A 19,991-nucleotide genomic window follows, 5' to 3' on the forward strand; every position below is an offset into this window, starting at 1 on the left:
GGGTTCCCTTTGTCTGGCTGAAACTGAGTCATTAACACTGGGAAAGCGCTGCGATTCTGCCCTTCCCTGGGAGACTCGGGATGTCACAGCATCCAGCCAGACGGCGGAGGAACCAAAGTTCAACACAAATCAGTCAACTGAAAATGCCTTTGGGCAAGAACACCCAATAAACTCAACTACAAAACAGTTAAAGCGTGGATAAATGCCTGCTTATAGAAGGCACACGTTGGCACAAAGAAAAGAAGTCTGTTTTGCACATGGCCCTTCGACATTCCTTCTAACCTGCGGTCAGCACAGGAATCATTTTACGGTGGATCTTTGGAGGAAGCAAAAGTGGTACCTGGTAGGCAAGAACGCAAACACAAATGTGCAAAATCACTGCCACACAATATTCTGTTATAAAGCATTATATTAATTTTTAGAAAGAGTTAAGTCAGAAACCTATTAAACCGAAATCTAGCTTTGCGACACTTGCTTAATAAACAATTTTCACCTACTACAAAACACAACAGCATCAAGTTACACATCTGAATTAAACAAGAATGCTTTTGCACGTTTCTTGGTGAGTTACATTCCCGTTGAATGCAATGTTTTGTAACTAAAAAAAAAAAAAAGAAAAAATAAAGCAAGCATTCCCTGTTAAATGAAGAACTTTGTAAGATACGAGTTTGACAAAGAGAGAAAGTATTATGGATGAGATGGAGCTTGAAAAGAAATTCATACACTACCCACACAAAAATTAATCAGACAGCCTTGACTGTGCTATTAATGATTTCAGACCTCGTGCATTGTCTGGGATTTCTAGAGGTTTTGCATTTACAGTACAATAGGGCATTTGTAGGACCTGTACTCAAAGAGTGGCATTTGATTGATCGTACATGCTCTGAGACAGAGAATTATTTAAATGCAAAACATATTGCTGTAACATGGGAACAAAGAAGTGAAAGATATTTTCTAATTAAAACATAGGATTTTTGCTCCTAATCTCAGCCATTGTGGGGCAAATGAAGAGCAGCATGTAGAGCAATTCATGTATTGCTCAACAGCCTTCCCCATATTGGTTTGGGGTTTTTTTTTGGTTACAAAATGCCAATTCAGAAAAACAGAAAGCATTTCCAAAAGAGGTTTTGTTTTCATGAAGAAAAAGTTTGAGTTGTCAAAATACCCTATTATAATATTTGCAGAGGAAAACTTTTCCACCTTTCAGCTAGAAATACTGAAATACTTTCTCATTTTGAAATGTAACTCTGTTTATTGAAAAAAAAAAAAAAGCGAAAAAAAAAATTAAGAGCTTTCAATCTCCCAAATAAACCCTTCTGAATCTTCTGAATAACTGAATTGGTCAAGATTCTTCTGTCATGAACACATACAGCAGAAAAAAAAAATAATAAGTGCATCTAAAATGCTTTTGTCAAAGCGGGAGCAGGCTCCCCTGGAGCTGCATAGAAGGGTAGGGCACGGGGGGCCCCGGCAGCGTCCAACCCTTCCCTGCGGCAACCAGGCAGGTCACTGCGGGCCGCATAACGGAGCGTCCCAGCAGGAGCAAGGCTCCGTGGGGTGCCTGTTGGCTTTCCACTTGGACTAGCTGCTGGCACAGCCACCCGCAGCCCCAGCCTCTCCCGGGCTTGCAGGGCTCCGCTGGCGCCCTCGGTGGCTGCTGGGGACTGGGACAGGCACCTCCGTGCTCCCACAGACGTTCCGGAAAGTGCAACCCCCCTTTGTCTTAAGCACATGCAAGTACCTTTGCAGGTCTGCACGCGTTACCCGCAGTTTAGCTCTCACCCGATGACCTCTGGGAGACCAGGAAGCCAGTGGCCAGCACTCTGCGGGCCTGCTGCTGAAGGGGCTCATGCCCAGCAAGGGAAGAGCTAGAGGCTGGATGCGGCCAACAGAGCTGCATGATTTTTAATATCCGTACACTAAGGCGATTTAAACAAGCATTTGAGCCCACTTACTTGCTTATTATAGTTTAATTTAGACAGTGTCAATAACTCTGACTAGCTCTAGGGGTATTTTTGGAATTAAACTACCTAAAGAGAATATTCATCTAAGAAATCCATATGGCAGGAAAGAAGAGTAGAATTCCTGGCATGGAACAGCAAAATCTTCCTTCTCGTTACCATCCTTCAACTTATATCTTTTGAAATTTCTGTTACTTTTCTCATTTATAGTTGCGTATTTTCAATCCTGTTTTGGTTTTCTTTACCTTCTAGTCCGTATAAACTATTCTGTGGTTGTCCAGGGACAGAGAATGTTATTACTTTACAAGTCAGGGGTACAGTATGTCATGACATTCACTACCGGAAATTCAAAATCATCCAGATTCAGAACCATCATAATTCACTGCTAAAAAGAGTCTTTCAAAAATTTCTGTCCCCATCCCTTCAGGGAACTTCACAGCCTGATACTTCTAGACCAGACTTCATTATCCAGTTCATCATTTCAATTTATCAGTACCTTGGAGCCTTTGGTATTCTGTTAGGGTGGTGTCATGTCCATCAATCACTAGGCTGTTTCCACATTCCCAATTTTCTTTCATCTCTTTCAGTCTTCAAAAAACCTCTATGACTTTACATGGGTGTATAGTGGACACAGACACTTCTTTCTTTTGTCAACTGTTACCATGTTTTAACTACAGGAACCGACGTGCCCGCTCATGGCTTGGATGGGCATATGCTTCGCTGGGTAAAAAACTGGCTGGAAGGCTGGTCCCAGAGAGTGGCGGTGAATGGAGTTAAATCCAGTTGGCGGCTGGTCACAAGTGGTGTTCCCCAGGGCTCGGGTATTGGGGCCGGTTCTCTTTAATATCTTTGCCAATGACCCGGACGAGGGGATCGAGTGCACCCTCAGTAAGTTTGCAGACAATTCATGGTTCTTCAGAGTAAAGCGAACAAGACCATTTGTTCGCGTGTTTTGGAACAGACTGGTTTTCAAAAACTTGTTTCTTTCTTCCGTGATTTTTCTACTTGAATTTTTATATTTGTTTAGAGGTAAGAAAAACCTTTGCATTTCTCAAACACCAGCTTTTTTTGTTTTAAGAGAGCAAAAGGCGGTTTCCAGCACTCCACTAAGCAAGGACTCACATCTGCTAGCCTGCAGGGAAAGCCAGCTGAGGCATCAAAAGTATTGCAGTTAGTGAATTTAATCCTTCTGATACAATCAGTCCGCAATGAGATCTGATTAAATTTAAATACTCAAAACTGAAGTCCAGTACTTCAGGTTCAGAGATAAGTAGACACACAGTATCTTAAAGCAGTCTGCTATGGGCTTAGACTCCACAGTTCAGATTAAGATTTCTAAAGAACGCAAACCAGGCGGACTGATTTAACACAGCATTAAAAAAAAATCATTTGGGAAAGAAAAACATCTACCTGAAAAAATAACGGTGAGACAACCTTCTCGGTGTAAAATGATTAATGAGATGTGTGGCATATAAAATAAATTTCTGCACATATACCCACACTGCCACCGTCAGCCTCACTTTCTCATTTATTTAGGTGAACCCGTAATTGGCAAACAGGCACTTAGTCATGGACAACAGTGGAGGTGCTGAGCTGCTGGAGGCCCTGACACTGCTGCAAAATAGAGTATGTGTTCATATGTGTTTGTGCAATGGACACTTGCTGTGCAATATTATCTTGTCTCTACAGATAAATTAGTTGCATCATGCTCCTGCCAGCTTGATTTGTTTAGCATTTACGGAGTACAGAGTACATGGAGCTTCTTGTGATTAGATCTCACATAAAAGGTAAGCCTGAGAGTTTATTCTGCACTATGCTATACATCCACCAAGGCAGCTAGAGCATTTGCTGACTTGATGTTGAAAAGCAGGCTATAAAATATACTGAGGAAATCTTGAGACGTCACTCACTTGACATGGCAATAAGAGCCCTGCATTAAGATGCAGAGCTGATTTCCCTGATCCATGAAATTGCCTGGATATTTAAGGCATTCTCAAACAGAACTAGCATGAAACTCACCCTCCGTTCCTGGCACAAGGACACCGTGGGTTTTGTGTTCTCCAAGAAAAACAGAGGTCAAAATTGCAGAGATAAATATTCTTTAAGAGAGGAACTAAACACAATTTCCTTCCTTTCTCAAGTAAGAAGAAATAAGTATTCAAAACGTCTTTACCGCTGGAAGATGGTTGTGCTTGCTGGCACACTGCTCAGAGACGCTCAGGTTCTCTGCCGTGACTTGGTGCAAGAACTCCTTATAACAAAACACAAATTGTGCAAGTCTGTGACCACCTTTGGAGAGGCACATTTGTCCCCTTCATAAACAGGTGACAGAGTTGGAACAGGCACAAATCTGTGGACAGCTATGAAAAAGATTATGGAGCGATATATTGTATTATTTTATGGTCTGAGACCTGGGACATGGTGCAGAATTCCTCAGCAAATGTATGTTTCCAGCTGCTAGCTAAAGGGTAAGAAAAGATCCATCTACACTTCCAAAGTGTTGGTGAGCGGAGGGTAGGTCTCATTTCTTCCAAAGACCCATCCAATGCAACCACCCAGACGGCAGCAATGGGGGAATTTGAAAGGACCGTAAGCTTCCCTAGAAGGCTGTCCCGCAGGCTCTGCTCGCTTAGATTCAGGGGAGGACAGTATCCACAAGGACCAGAGCACAGCAATAACGGAGGTACACGTTAGATTATAAACAGCTTCCCATGAGGTAACTGGGAAAGTTTTTGTCCCCGAGGCACCACTCCTGATGTTGCAGTACCCGGTACGTCCGACTGAAACAGATTTCACACCAGCACACTGAACGTGTAACATCGGCAGACAATCTTATCAGTGATTTCTATCCGAAAATCACAGTTAAAGGGTAGTCTCCTTTAAACCTGGTGCGTGCACTGCACACATAATTTTCAGTATCTCCATAGCAAAGACAGACCTGAGACTCATACTCAAACTGAGGTCCAAGCTTTCTTGGACATGGATTACAATTCCTTCTTGTTGACAAAGAGAGAACTTCCTTATCTTTTTCAGACAAAATTTCTCAGTCAGTTTTCGTCTTCAGCTAGGCTGATAGCGCTTTCCATTTTGTAGTAAAGCTTTGCACTGCCCAACGCAACAGCCAGTACTCGTCCCCTGCTTCCTGCAATTCTTTTCCTGCATAGCATGTACAGTAGCCTATATTTATACAGGTATACAAAATTACACAAAATACAAATGGAAAGGAGTCTTGAAGCCATCTGGTACATGACCCCATTCAAAGCAATATGAGCTACACCTAATTAGCTCCTGACATACGCTTGCCTACCCTATTGAAACAAAGTCTCCACAAACTCCCTGAGATAGCTATCGTGATCCTTTGCTATTCTTACTATTCGAATGTTTTTCTGATGTTTAGTCTGTTCCAGAAATTTTAATTCAAAGTTCCCTTAGAGGAATACTGGATTAATGTGCATTCTTACACACGAAGAAAACGCATATAGAAACACATGACACATTGAATTTAAGGTTCATAAATTATTTGTAGATCACTTAGGTGTTTTTTCAAACTTTCTAATTCAAAACAGTTTAAATGGAACCAGCTATTTATGTATCCACCCGATTGTTCACTTTAAAGAAGATCTTGATCATCCTAATTTCTTCCCCAACTCAGGTTCTGAAAGCTCTAAGTTCTCTGAAGGAAATAGTTGTTGGCATTTTTTGATGATAAACATCCCAAAGTGATGATGACAAATTACAGTGTTGCCCAATGATGCAGAAAAGTAGAGAAATGCAAACTGCTAACCTCTGATTTATGAATACATACTCTTCATTACGGAGTCTAGGGGTTCACAGCTGTAAGAGCAGATCATTTTCATCTCATTGCTTATTAAAAGTATGAGAAGGAAGCACGAAGGGTGGCTACCATTCTGCAGTGTACTGGATAGGTTAACACTTACTGTTCTTTGTCTCCAGTACAAATACAAAAAGATACAGAATTCCTCGCCTTTTTAAGGCCTATACAAGCATTTGTTACTGCTCACAATCACAGGTGGGAATTTTTACATCTAGTTTTGCTCATTCATACTGGCAAATTTTCTCACATTTTAATATAATCAGTCCTATAAACCCTTTCATTACACAGAAAAAACCCTTTGTCCAAGATATTAAAAGAAATCTTGTGATCTGCTTGTGAAAACATGTTGGCGCTAATGACAAAACTTTCTTGGGAAAGTATTTAAACTGACACTTCCACCTATCAACAGCCATTCCCAGCGAAACGCCCTCAATGCACTCCAAGTCACAAGCTGCGGAATCCGTTTTGTGGCAGTACTAAAGTAAACTGCATCACATTCTTTCATCACTCCTCAGCTTCCCAATGCTTGAGGGTTTTCTAAGTTCTTCTCTCTCCCCATTACCTCTCTGCTAAATATTCAAAGCAGACAACAAAAAGGAGTAGGAAAAATAAGGTCAATACAGCAAATTGGAAAGAGGTAAAATGCTCTATATGCCGTCATTTGGTTGTTACAGTTATCTTAATCAACCCAAACAGCTTCTTTGAGGCATCTAATCTGATTTTACAAAGTGCTAACCCATAGCCATATTTGACTTTGCTTTGATTCCAAATGTAAAAAATAGCCTTTATCTACTGTTCAGGCATATAATCTAACTACACACGCATTTGCATTTGCATTACGAGGCAGTGAAACATGGCTGGAGAGCCATCTTGGATGTTATCTATGTTATTACTCAAGTGGAGAGTATAATCATAAATCCTTCTCTTCCCCTCCACCCCCCGCCTTTTTTTCAGAAGTACACTTAAAATCTGTTTTTAAGCTTCACTGGCTCCATTACATTTGAACCTCAGTAACAAGAATGTGATATGAATATGTAGAGAGAAAGCATAGACAAAAGGTATATTTTCATAATGTGGTTCAGTTTAACTGTTCCTATAGTTAGCTACAACTCATTAGGCAATAAAAAGACAAACAAAGAGATTCTGAGTGGAAGGGCAATATTTTCTCCACGAAACAAACAAAAAACTTAACCAGATGCCTCTTTTCTAAGGCTTTCCTTGCATAAATACACCCAGCAGCTTAGAAAAGATATTTTCATGATTGAATTTTTTTTTGTCTCGAAAGAAAACCTGTAAAGATTATACTGTGCAATTTCACTAAAAAGTATTTACAGCTATTGTAGACTTTGGATTTTTTGATCTGAAGGATAAAATAACAATACAGTAATGGTCTGCAGATGACTAGCTTTGATCTTTTATTAGTTCTTATAATTGTCTCTTAATTTGTATTCTGCATAACAAGCACTCACCTTCACCGTTTGTCCGGCCTCAGGGCCATCCTGCAAGCAAAGGGAGAAGTCTCAGGTTAGAGCAACTAACAAGGATCGCACTGGGATTCAGAAATCTTACTCAATAATCACTTACACCCGATTTCACTGTATGTTAATTTAGCATATTTTCCTGTGGACCATTCAACACAAAGTTTTTGGACAAGGTGTCTTTCCACATCAGGCCGTGGCAGAGTGAGAAACTGCATCTTAGACCACAAAAACAACAGTTGCTATTTTTCATTCTTTCAGATCATATTTTTTAATAGTTAGCAATAGATTTCTGATCCTTGTGAATACAAAATCAGACACGTAAGTGGGAATTTAATCAAAGCATGCTTGCTTAAATTCTTATTGTAATGCAACGTGCCTAGTCTCCTGATTTGCTTTAAACAGAGCTCTTTTTTTGGTATAAAAACACTCAGCACAAATAACTGAAAGGTCAGAATTGATAACATATTTAGAGGGCTACAGCCCTCTGCCTGCATATAAATAGCAGTGAGCAGGAATGACCTGTTTCCATCACGAGCAGCAGGTTACCCGCTGAACAGAGATGTGGCAGCCTTCTCTAAGCCGGTCCTGCAAACTCGTCTTTGAAGGAAGAGTACTTGCTGAACTACTCACGAGCAAGCACTGCATTCGGGAGGGTTTGCAGTCTTATTCCAAAGTTTTGCAGCGATTAACTATCCACCCTTTCCTGATGGTTTCCCTCAGGTTTTTTTCAATGGCGAATCTGGCAGACCGCAACGCAGTTGTTATGCTTTTTTTATTATTATTATTTTGCCTTTATTGCCCCCTTGAAGTTTGAATGTCCTTTTGTCATTGGACTAGGGAAGAAGGTTGAAAGCTTGATAAAACAAATCATTAAACCTTTTTGAGTCGACTGGTTTACAAACCTGAACAGAAATGGTGAGCGAGGTGCCACAGAAGTGTTTCTCCACCGCATTACCAACCCTTTGTGCCGTACGAAATAAATCGGCCACTTCCTCAGGACACAGGTCACGGAAACGCTCCACTGGCCGTAGAGGACAAACAAGGACATCTGAAGGTACTGTTGTCAAGGCACAATCACAAGTCTGAGTGGTCCAGAAGGACAAGCGGCTCAATCCCTCACCCGTAACCTGCTTCTGATCACTTCTGAATTGCCTAAATTCCTCCTCTCCAAGGATTTCCGCAACAGCACTTAAAAGATATGGCTAAATACAGGGAATTACATGATGCTTTTTCAGAAGAAGTCTTCTCAACCCCCTCAGATATGGGTAAAATGACTAAAATAAGGTCCATATGTTACTACTGAGACATCTAAAGGAAAGTAAAGTTTTCACAGACTCGAAGTTACCATTTTGATGGAGAGATGCTCATAATTAACACCTCTGAAAGTCAGAGACATTTCCTTTTGTGATTAAAAGTGGGGTAAAGCCAAAGGAATTTAAGATGGATTTGGGTGCGTGGTCTGAGACAGTGGTTTTACAATGCTTTTCCACATACATGGCATATATTTTTAAAAAATCTTGATCTTACACCTCTAATTTTGGGTACCTCTATGTGAAAAAGCTGACACCATGCAGAACACTTATTTCTACATCATGTTAATTACCACGCACTAAGAACGCTCACGTGTTACAAATATTATATGTTTTTAGAAACACATTAAGATAATTAAGACTATTCCCTTTTAAGCACAGTGTTCACAATGCTACAAATACACATTGATTTTATTCTACCTTGGTGACTGTGCTTCGTGAGTCGGTAAAATGAAGCTATAAAGTAAACAACGGAAGTAACACAGACGTTATTCACAGTCACCTGATCTGTTGCGTTCACAGAAATTAATAATTGCTATGATTCCTCACCCGAATGTCAATTTTGTAACTTTATTAATAGAGTCCAGAATTCTTAGCAGAGCCTCGGTTGCGTAAATCCAACAAGCAAGCACTCGGGACTTGATTCTCATTTCAATTCCCTGCAGACAGGATTTTTTCCTCTGACTCACAGTATTGTGTTTGCAGAACAAAGACCTTAAAACCACCTTTAACATCACTTGAACTTTTATGAGCAAAGGCTATGAAAATTAAAAACTTCTTATTTTTTCAGTATTAGAACAAGTGTTCAAGGGATTATTTGAAGAAAACTAAGTTAGGTGCCATTGTATTACAGGCATTTTTATTTTTACTGCATCTTGAAGCCTGCAGGTATTCAGGAATATTCTCTATAGTCCAAGAAACGTAACTAGGAGATGCTCTGTAGCTAACAGGTTCACACAAAGGTTACATCAACCGGATTTTCAAGAACTGCATGAGATGTTTGAAACAAAGAAGGATTAATACATGTGAAAGATAATTTATTTCCACAAACTCAGAGACAACATTTTGACATTCACCAAGTTTATCAGAGAAATCACACTTATAATTCTGATTGGAGGGAAAAACAGATACATTCTGGAAGTAAAGAAGTAGGGGCAGGTTTTTGATCATTTTGTCCAGATGAGGACAGACAAGATTGCAATGGGTATTTGCTAAAGCATGAGCACGTTTTTTGAGAGAGCTCCACAGCTAGCAGCTCCCAACAGAACAGAAGACTGGCCCCAGCCGCAGGTGGTAACCTGCTTTGAAAATCTGTCCCTCGTTTTTTTTAGCACAGCATCAGCTATGCCGCCACTATTCCCTTTTTTTTTTTTTTCTCTTGTTATAACTTACGGTACTAAAATTTAAGAAAGGAGAAATATGTATTTACAAAGCAGGTACTTGGAAATAAACCAATCCTGGATGGGGACAAAAAGCCTACTTTGTGGGGTTTTAGTTCTAAAATGCTGTGCCTCTTGGCAAGCTACTGGGCATAATAAAGCTCCTGTAATTTATTTGTGCCTTCCCAGCACACTGTACACAGCACCTCCATAAAGGATGCCATTGGCTGAACTTAGGGCCCAAGGGAAGAGCTGGAAAGTTGCTTGGCAGACCTGATTTCCATACCAGGAATAAAGGAATAGAAAAACTAATTAATTTTACTCATAAAAAGGAAATCCATGTCAACAGTAAAACAGGAAAAAGGACATTCGTTTAATCCGAGTTCATTTTTCAAAAGGAGAGAAGGGAAGCTTTTACCCTTAGGGCATCTGATACTTAAGTAGATAATTATCCTTCTTCTGCAGCACTGCTTTATTATCATGGGTCAACGAACCGTTTATAAATGAAGAATTTCCCCTCACTTACCTCTAGCAAAACTGCTGCTTACATTAAGACAAGTTTCCTTTCCTCCTTTAGAATTTTTTCCCAGCAGTTTCTCGCCCTCTCAGACTCGCACACACCGCAACAGCAATTGTTTGTTCGCTGCCTGGCTCAGGGCCACAGCCACAAGTATGAATTTTTGCATTAATCACGGTTTCTACAAACTCACATTAACGCTGCACTACTTGTCACTGTGATGCATTGTGAAAAACACGGGCTAAACGCTGCTTGTGAGAGCTTTTGTTTCCATAGCACGTAGCAGAGGGAGAAGAGTGTGCAGTGTAAATGCTGGTTGTACCAAGGCAGGACATCTCTTTTCTCTTCTTAAATCTGTCACTAATCCGCTCTGTCATTTGGGCAAGTTGTCTCTGTACCTCTCTCTCTCCCCTCTTCCACACTTTATCTGTCTTATCTGCTTAGACAGCATTTGCCAGTTGGTGCAATGGATGTTTTCTTATTAAGCCATGAGGCTCTCCGCTCACGTGGGGCCACGAAGAGCTCCCGCAGTATCAAACGATGCACCCATAAACCATGTCCTTCTGCAAAAAGGATTTTCACTTCCTCCTTACGTTACCAAGACTCATTTACAACTCAAACTAGATTTTAACCATATTTCTGTCTTTGAATGTGATAAATAATTCAAAGGCACAATCACGCACTGGAGCGTCTTTACTGAACTTTCCATCATTTCAAAATAATTCTACAAAGAATAATGATAGAAATTCTGAATCAGAGCTAAATTAACATGAGAATGTAATTAGGACAACATTCAAGTTATATTTAACTATGAATATATGAAGAGGCAAGTGTTAGAATGAATTCATGGATTTGAGGTCATTAAGAAAACAACCATCCACTGCAACTTTAAATCATAGTTTTTAACTGCAGTTTTTAAAACTCGGATAGTTTTTAGCTTTATATCCTGGTCAGATTTTAGTCTGGGTAAGTGTTCTAGCCATCTCAAAATTCCTCCTAAGTGTAACATTAGATAAACTGTTCATTGCTTTATGCAATTATCCACTGCAAACACTGCTGTGAACTACTGATGTGCTTCAGGTGACTGCGTATTAAAGATGCAAGTGAAAGTGAGTCTGTACTTACGTCTACGTGCAATTACTCCTTAGACAGAAGCACCTACTGCCATCTGAGATGCCTCGGGGCATCCAGCTGCCACTCCAGAAGGGCAGGAGTCTCCCCTACGCCCTGCGTGGTATCTGTCAGGCGGGTGGGAAGCCTGAGTCGCCTTAGGCTACGCGAAAGGGCAGTAGGTGCCTATGTTTGGGCAACAGCCCCCACCTTTACAGAGTGGCTCAGCAGGAGAAGTGGCTGATACCCGGCAGATGCGCTGCATGATTGAAGACAGCATCTGCCTTCAGAAAGTTTGAACTTTATGTTTCCTTTCTCTAACCACCATAATTAATAATTTTGTGATTTCTCCATTCATTCTAAACTGCTACTGACTGATGAAGTTTCTATTTTTAAGCTTTGATGTGCACAGCTGTTATTTCTTTCAATTTCTCTGAGTCAGTCCACATCATTAGAGTATGTGCAATTTAATATGTCAACTTCTCCATTTTAAGGAGTGGAAAACCTTTACACCTTATTATAATCTGTGAACGGACATTACTCTCTCTAGATCTTGCAGAAGCCTCTCAAGAGCCTTACTTTTTCCTAATGCCTAAATCCACATACACAAATCAATGTGCATACCTCGCACACACTAAAAGCTCCATTAAAGATTTATTAAACAATTAGGAATGTCAGTATTTTCCAAAGACTACCAGTACATACACTGAGACTCCAGGTATATTAGTGAAGTGCATAACCATAAAGTAGCAGTAAAGCCACAGTGGATCAGACCCGTTACCCTCAAAACCGAGCTAAAACCTAAGGATGACCTATGATTTCAACAAAATCACATCGGGCACAGCGACCCACTCCCTGCACAACCTTGGATGGGTTCTTTAACGCACCAAAGCCCGTGAGCCGCCTCCATAACTCCAATTAACAGCCTTTGCCTGTTGGTCTGTTAAGACTGTAACCTGTTTGGAAAAGCTCAGGCTCGTGGCCGGGCAAGCATGGCTCCGCGAGTTTCGACACAGCAGCAGAGCAAGGATGTTGAAACCACGTGCCAGCTCTCAACAGTCAAGCCTGCACACATTTCTGTAAATCGCTCTCGTTGACTTTTTAGACCATAATAACCGGAGCCCTTTGAGACTGGCAGAGGCCTTCACTGCAATGTGATTCTGCAGTGGGCACACGGGCACCGTCAGCGCTATGTTCAATTGTGCCAAGCTCACGAACAAATCCCCAGTGTACACCTAGGTATTTAAGGATATGCTCAGCCTGGAGGTTATGGGTCACTACTGACAAGTGAGCATTTGTTAAGTGCATAACGACTTTAAGCTGATCAGACAGAGAGGGCCCAGGTGCTACCAGAAGAGCAAAACACATGGCCAACGTCTGCATGCGGACCACTTCAAATGCAATCTTCCTTCCGCTAACACACAGTGGAGGCTGAAATTGAAAGGCACAGTAGCAATTTTTATTTGCTTTATCTGAATTCGTACTTTGAAGCCTAAATTATTGTAATTCTATATTTAAGGTTTAAGCCAGGTTTCCTGTTCCCTTCGATGGGATTCTGATCAACCCCACAAAGTGCCCATTATGAATTTCCACACACAACTATCAACGTACGCATTCTGTAGTTCTGAAATGTTGGAAAATGGCCTTTGGGGGGTCAAAAAAAGAAAGAAAACCAAAAAAAGAAACCCCAAAGAGGTTAATAATCTTTTAATGTGACAAGTTTTAGAACAAAACACAGCTTTTTCCTGGTTAAGGCCATTAGTTTGCTATATAGAAAACATAGTTTCCTTTTCGACTTTTGTTTTATTCCTGAATTTGATCTTCAAACAGAACAATTCAAAGCTTTATAAAAGGAAAAATTAAAGGCTCTCCAGGTACTGACATTCTAACAATAGGAATAAAGTTCTATTTTTTTCTTTGTCTTCTTGAGGAACCAGTTAAAACATTAAAATTGACACATTTTCTTAATATGTGAAGCTTTAAAAGAACAAAATACAAGTGGGAAAAGGCAGAATATCTAAAAGTGAAAGGGTAATTGCTTCTTTATGAAGCTCCTGGGTTTGACCGATATTGTTAGTTTTCTAAACCGTTTGTTACAAAAGGTTTTAACTTAGGAAAATGATTTATTTTCAATGTGTAATATGGTCAGGAATCCATAGCTCACATTGGAATGGAAATACTGTTCCTGTTTCAGGAGGCTTTTAAAAAAGATTTTAAGAAGTCTTCCCTCTCACAAGAGCACAAGAGTCAAAATCTCAAAAAAAAAAAAAAATTAAAAATTAAAAGTAGTAGTTAATAAAATTTCCAAAACCTTTAAAGCTCTTGACATATCTATTTTAGCATTTTTACACAAAATGCAGTTCATTTAATAATAAAAATTTTCCTTAATAATTTCAGTTGGGGGAACTCATCAAAACTGACTTTTTCATTAATATTTGGGTTTTGACTAACTGGTTTTCATTAAAAAAAAAAAAGTGTCCCAAACTACAGTACCTAGGGAGACTTAATATTGTTCCACGTATTTCATAAGCTTGGGCGAACAACTTAAAGCACAGTAGCCTCTGCCTCTCCCTCCTGGCTGAAAACACCCCAATCATTTACAGAGCAACTCTCAGCAAGAACTCCTGCCTTGGAGATCAGGGCTTTGCTCATTTTAGGATTAATACAGACTGTAGCACCATGGATACTGCTGCTATTTCTTTCTAACAGCAGGAAGCATCCGAGAGACATGTAGAGACAGCGTCCCTTGAGCGCAATGCTGCTCGGTGCCCAGTTCAGCCGTCACTGAGGTGGGAAGGCCACACCTCGGGGGCTGCTGGGAGCTCAGAGGCCAGGAGAACTGGCTGCAGAAGACTGCAATAAATGATTATTTCTAACTATCTCAAGTGTCTGTATGAAAGACCCCTTCCGCACATCCATAAGGTAGCTGATGGGAACGCAGGAGTAACGCGCTGTGGGGAGCTGGGTGAGGGCTTATTCTTTTCTTACACTCTGCTTTACATGAATTTGCATGAAGTGCCCCAAGCAGAGACAATCAGTCAGATGAAGCTTCAGGTATTAAAACTCACCACAACGCTGTCCCCAGATTCAACTGAGGAGTGTAGGCAGGGGTATTGAATTCATCATCGCGTCTAAGCAGAAGTTGTCTTTGTTCCAAAGCTCTAATTGCTAACAGAAAGAAGTCCCATAGCTCAGAAAAAGCACAGGAGAATGCATGACTAATAAAATTAATACAACTGAAAAACAACTGCCAGTCATTTATCTTTTTTCTGCCCTTGAACAATTATTCACATTTTGAAGGCTACAGGAGCAATTTCTCTATGCAAAGAAAACAATAATGGTTCCACAGACACTGCCTATAGGAGAAGTTAAGAAGGAAATGAAAACAACTGAAATAGTGCGTGCACATGCACATACAGGGCATCAAAAAGCCTTTAAAAATGAATATGCATATTCTGCTTCATTACAACAACAATACGTCGAGGCATCCATTCAGTCCTCACTAAACCCACTGAATTAGGATGTACATAAAACTGTAGCAACGCAAGAACTGACATCTTCCCCCAGGACAAGTCTTATTCAATGAGACGGAGTGACTCACTTTTGGAAAGAAATCTGTAGAGGCTATTTGGATTAAGAGTGAGCATTTCATAATAGGAAAAGGTGGAGGAGCACTCTGTAGAGGGTTTTACATTTAGAACTGGATTTAAATATATTTTAGAAAGCTGCTTTGGTACAATACAGGAAATAGTACATCATAGAACTTGCTACTTTGGGAGAAAACTTAGCTGTGAACTATAAAGGTGATTAAGAACCAATGAAAATGCAATAAAATTACAATATAAACTTAACAATTGCTTCAGACTATCAAAACTGCACACAACTCATTTTTTTGATCTTGCTATGCCACATCTTAGCATTAACAAAAAAAGTCATTAAGATAAGACAAATTATCTAAACACAGTCGATCTTGATAAGGCAGCTCAGTACATGTTTACACTAATACAGAAGACCAGATTTATGTAATAAAACAGAGAATTAGCGGTTCCATTGGAACCGAGAGGAGTCCGTGTAAATCTTTGACATGGATCTCTCTGCACTATGGTAAGTGCACAGTTTAAAGATGACACTGCAACTTTTATACAGTGGGGTTTTTTCTCTACCTGATCTTCTCACCCCACTAATGCCACATAAAATAATTCTTCACATCAACAAAAGGTGCAAGAGTTCCAAGAAATGAACAGTGAATATTATTTTCCTTTTTCTGTAGAAAAAAGAAAGTCAATACACCTCATTTCGATACAGCTTATAGTCTAAATCATGCTTGATAGCACACCAAAGTACAAAGTACTGCTACTCAAAGTACAGCGACTCCACAAGACAGAGGGCCACAGCAGGGAAACGTGAGATTCAGAACTGTTCACTTTTCATTTTAAACAAGCCTTTCATATATTTGATATTCCCTTTAAATGCCTTTAGGGTATGTCAAGTAGGTCACTAAAAGCTCAGTTCCTCATAGCGAGTGGTATTTTACTGTAGGACTCGTCCTTTTCTGCTAGCTACCCACCTCAGGGGCAGCCTCGGGCAATAGCAGGTGCCTAAGTGGAACCACAGTGAGAATAGCCGTGGGAAAGTTTGTGGCTCAGAAACAGGCCTCTAATCCAAGTTTCATTTGGTGGAAATTCACCGCAGACCTAAACTTACATTTGTACTAGGAATCATGATCACATTCTAGAATCACTAGAATGCTTTTGATCTTGGAAGGCCCAAAAGCAATAGCCAGTGGCCAAATTGGAAATGTAGAAGGCCCAACATGAGAGGACTTCATCTACAACTGCTACGATGCTCTGAGAAGATCCTGTAAATAAATACCGTTGCTAAATACTGTTGTGCAACAACCCGTGTCAGCTAAGAACTATGCCTATATTGCTCTGGATGATATACCCTACTTATAAACATACAACAAAACTGTTTATAGACACATGAAGCTATCCATGCACGTACATAAATTATAAATGTTCAAGACCACGGAAATAAAGAGCCGTGCCTGAACGTGACAGCAGAAACCAAACACCACTTGGGATGCAACAGAGTATTTTCTTATCTAAACATCGCAGCGATGGTATTTGCCATAGGAACTAATATGTTCGTGCAGATCGGCTCAGCAGCTTCAAGTCGTGTCCAAACCACTGCACCACCAGAACGAAACTTAACCCTGTTGGAATTGCAACGTGCCATTGAAAAGTCTCATTTCACACGCAGAAAGTAAGCTCACGATCCAGCCTCTCTGCCTGAGAATAAGAAACAACTTCTCTGAGAAACTGCTTCAGCATTGAGTCTTAATTAAAGCGGTGGCACCACGATATTCAAACAAATTGTGTGATCATTATGAAGTGATATTCTAGTCCATGATTCTGGAAGTATAATGTAATATAATGTATCATAGTAATTAATTACTAAATAGTAGTTATGACAAATTTACTTTCTTGCAGTTTATAGGATGCCATATTCCAGGCACTACGTTTTATTGGAAACAAGCTTTAACTTGGTAGAAAGACAGCACAGAACATGTTGGGAATTAAGGTTCTGTTCAATGCAGTACAAGATCAATTATAAGAGTATCACAGGGGACAATGAATATGTTTGGTTAATCAAGGTTTCAGGTAATGAAGGTAATTTTGAAGATAATTGATAGATAATGAGGAACATGAATAACAGGGAGTTTTGGAAAACTGAATTTGAGTAATTCAGACTGTCTTACACTAAGTGTATTCCTCAAAGAATATTGTAATGTATGCTGGGATTTTCAAAGTTTTTAAATGGAATAAACCACCTGATCCCCATTAACTTCTGAGAAGTGGGTTTCTACCTAGTTCTGGTAGGGCGTTCAGGAAACCGCTCCAACTAAAGTCAATGGAGAGCTGTATTTGTCTTAAGCTGGAAGCTCTCAAAGCGCATTTCGCACGCTTAGTGCAAAATTGCTTCTAAACCAACTGGATGGGCTATGCTGTTCCGGGGAACTATTCCATGAGAGTAGAATAAGCCTAAATTACAAAGGAGAGAAAGAAACTCTCTTGCAAAAAAAGAAATGCTCTCTACATCCCTTCCAAGAATGGCTTAGCCGTCCTTAAGAACATCAGCACCTTTAGGAACAATCTGAAAAACAAGACAACTTTCTATCTGCTTATGAAAGAGCTGTTCCACACACTTTCACAGCAGAAAGGCAAATCGTAGTAACTTTGCCCTGCAAGATCACATGTTCATCTTTGCTGCTGCACCTAAAATTAAATCTGTTCCTTTGAATGCCTAAAATTGCGAAGTCTGTGATAAAGAACCTAGATAAGTATCTTTACAGCACTGGCTAATACACAGTTGAAGCGGATGTAGTTGAGAGATGACTTTGCAAGTAAAAGGGTTTATTATTGTTTTTGCAAATGTTATTAGTTCTTTGCTGTTCAGCAGGACCTACTGAAAGCAATAGGTCCTTGTCATCCCAAGGAGTTCTACATTATTCACCAGTGAAGCCCAGGAGCACGCACATACCCCTCCGCGCACTCAGGAGACAGGTGGTGACCTTTAGAAATGTTAATAGTTGGAGGAGAAGGACACTGAAATGGTAAACAAGGGAAACATAACTGGGCACTGATAGAAGTATTTCAAAATGAAGAGGAATATAGCAACAGCCTCTCCTACGGTTTATATATCTGGGGACTAAAACAAGTAGTGCAGCAAAGCAGGGAATTGGCCTTCACTCGTCTGCAGTAGAGGGAAAGGTGGGGTGGAAACACCAAAGACCCTGTGTAGTGTTTAAGCAGAGACTCAGAGGCAGCCCAGCATGCAAATAAATTATTTTACGCCATTATTCTTTAGCTACTTAATTTTGACAACTTACTTCATAACTGCTTTAACACAAAAAGCTTGGTATCCAGAAGAATGCTCCCAGAAAGTGTACGTGTCAGGGGAAAATGCTCCCAAAGATACACCTTCACTCACCTGCCAGTTTTGGATAAATCATATATAAGGGTTGAGAAAATGTAAAACAGATGTAGAGTACATCTTCAACATGAAACTATCTGTACGAAGCCCTCCTTCTAATATAAAACTAAACTCAAGCAGAGATGGTAAAACATAGCTTACAAAGCACCCGAGAGAGTGAAAGCTATAGAGGAGGAGGGAATCAGAAAGGAGGTCTCCCCCCCGTTTTTCACTTGCATAATGAGCCCTCTTGGATAAGGACAACAGGGCCCTGTGTCATGATTGCCTCTGTAGATGCTGTTCTAATACTATTCTTGTCATTAATGCTCATTGTTCCCAGATCTGCGCAGCACAGGAAGGCATTTCAGCATGCACGATACATAAATCCATACTCTCACCCTGCAATATTCAAGAACATGAGAATGAAGAAGACAAACTAGCAGTTTAACTCTGAATAACCTTATTTTGTGTGTGTGTCATCTGAAACCATTACTTTAATGTGATTATCTGTTTTTATGATTTCCTTTCTGTGAACTTGGAATAAAGACACAATCGAGACTCTCTCAGACACGGTCATTGGCATCATTACAGTCTTTCTACTGTCATCAACAGAGATCTGATCTGTAAATCAAGTTGGACTGTAAGGGCTACTGAAGAGCAAGTACTCTTTATCACGTTATTACATACCCAAGCTACTGCTTCCTCTGGCTCACTGAAAAAAACAGACTGTTTTAGTTCCTTTACATAACCAGACGAGTTCTTAATGCACAGATTATTGACTTAGTGGGCTTTTATCACGTCCCAGTGTACCAGGGGATTCCTTAATCCAGGACTTCTTTACACGATCTATTTTCATGGCTCCTTTTATTGTCACAGTCTGTCATTATAATGATTTGCAAATCCAGAACCAGCGTATGCTTAGCTCCTTAACAGGTGCTCAAGGAGGAGAGGGGGAGAAGGCATTTCCCCTCCTTCGTTTGCCCTCTCGCAGTCTGTAAGCACCGAAGCCCATCACACGCAGCGCGACAAAATCCCTGCAGGGCTGAGCGCAGCGGGGAGTTGTGTGGCACAATGTTGGCTTTCTGCCCTCAGGAGGATCTCCACATCAGCCCATCACCTTCACAAAACCAACCAGTTGCCGCTCTCCACAGTGGTCAGCCTTTGTTGAGAGGCACAGGACACGCACACATTCTCGAGAAGCCAAGCACATCAGACCAGTGGTCTACAGAAACAGGAGTCTCCAAAAGCACATATGGGTCTCAAAATGGTCTGCTGCAGGCCATCAGTTGCTAGTAAAAGCCACGGATGTTTGGCTACTTTCAGAAGTATCAACAAAGGAATCAAAGATGTTCATCTTGGTTCACCTAGTACAGGGTCACTGCTGGGAAACGTTCCAAAGCAAATGAATGGTGTCACATCACTG

At 40.4% G+C, this 19,991-nt stretch overlaps 1 protein-coding gene across 1 annotated transcript in view; it reads right to left on the reverse strand.

Moving 5' to 3' along the window:
* FHIT (fragile histidine triad diadenosine triphosphatase) overlaps positions 1-19,991 on the reverse strand; it is a 613,325-nt gene that overhangs the window by 137,917 nt on the left and 455,417 nt on the right. Inside the window, exons 5-6 of the mRNA XM_082487872.1 lie at positions 8,180-8,325; positions 7,266-7,295 (exon numbers count right to left, since the gene is read on the reverse strand). Of these exons, the coding sequence (XP_082343998.1) occupies positions 7,266-7,295; positions 8,180-8,325 (176 nt within the window). The remainder of the gene's footprint in view (positions 1-7,265; positions 7,296-8,179; positions 8,326-19,991) is intronic.

This window comes from Vanellus vanellus (genome assembly GCF_965231255.1).
Source record: "Vanellus vanellus genome assembly, chromosome: 9".
Classification (NCBI taxonomy): domain Eukaryota; kingdom Metazoa; phylum Chordata; class Aves; order Charadriiformes; family Charadriidae; genus Vanellus; species Vanellus vanellus.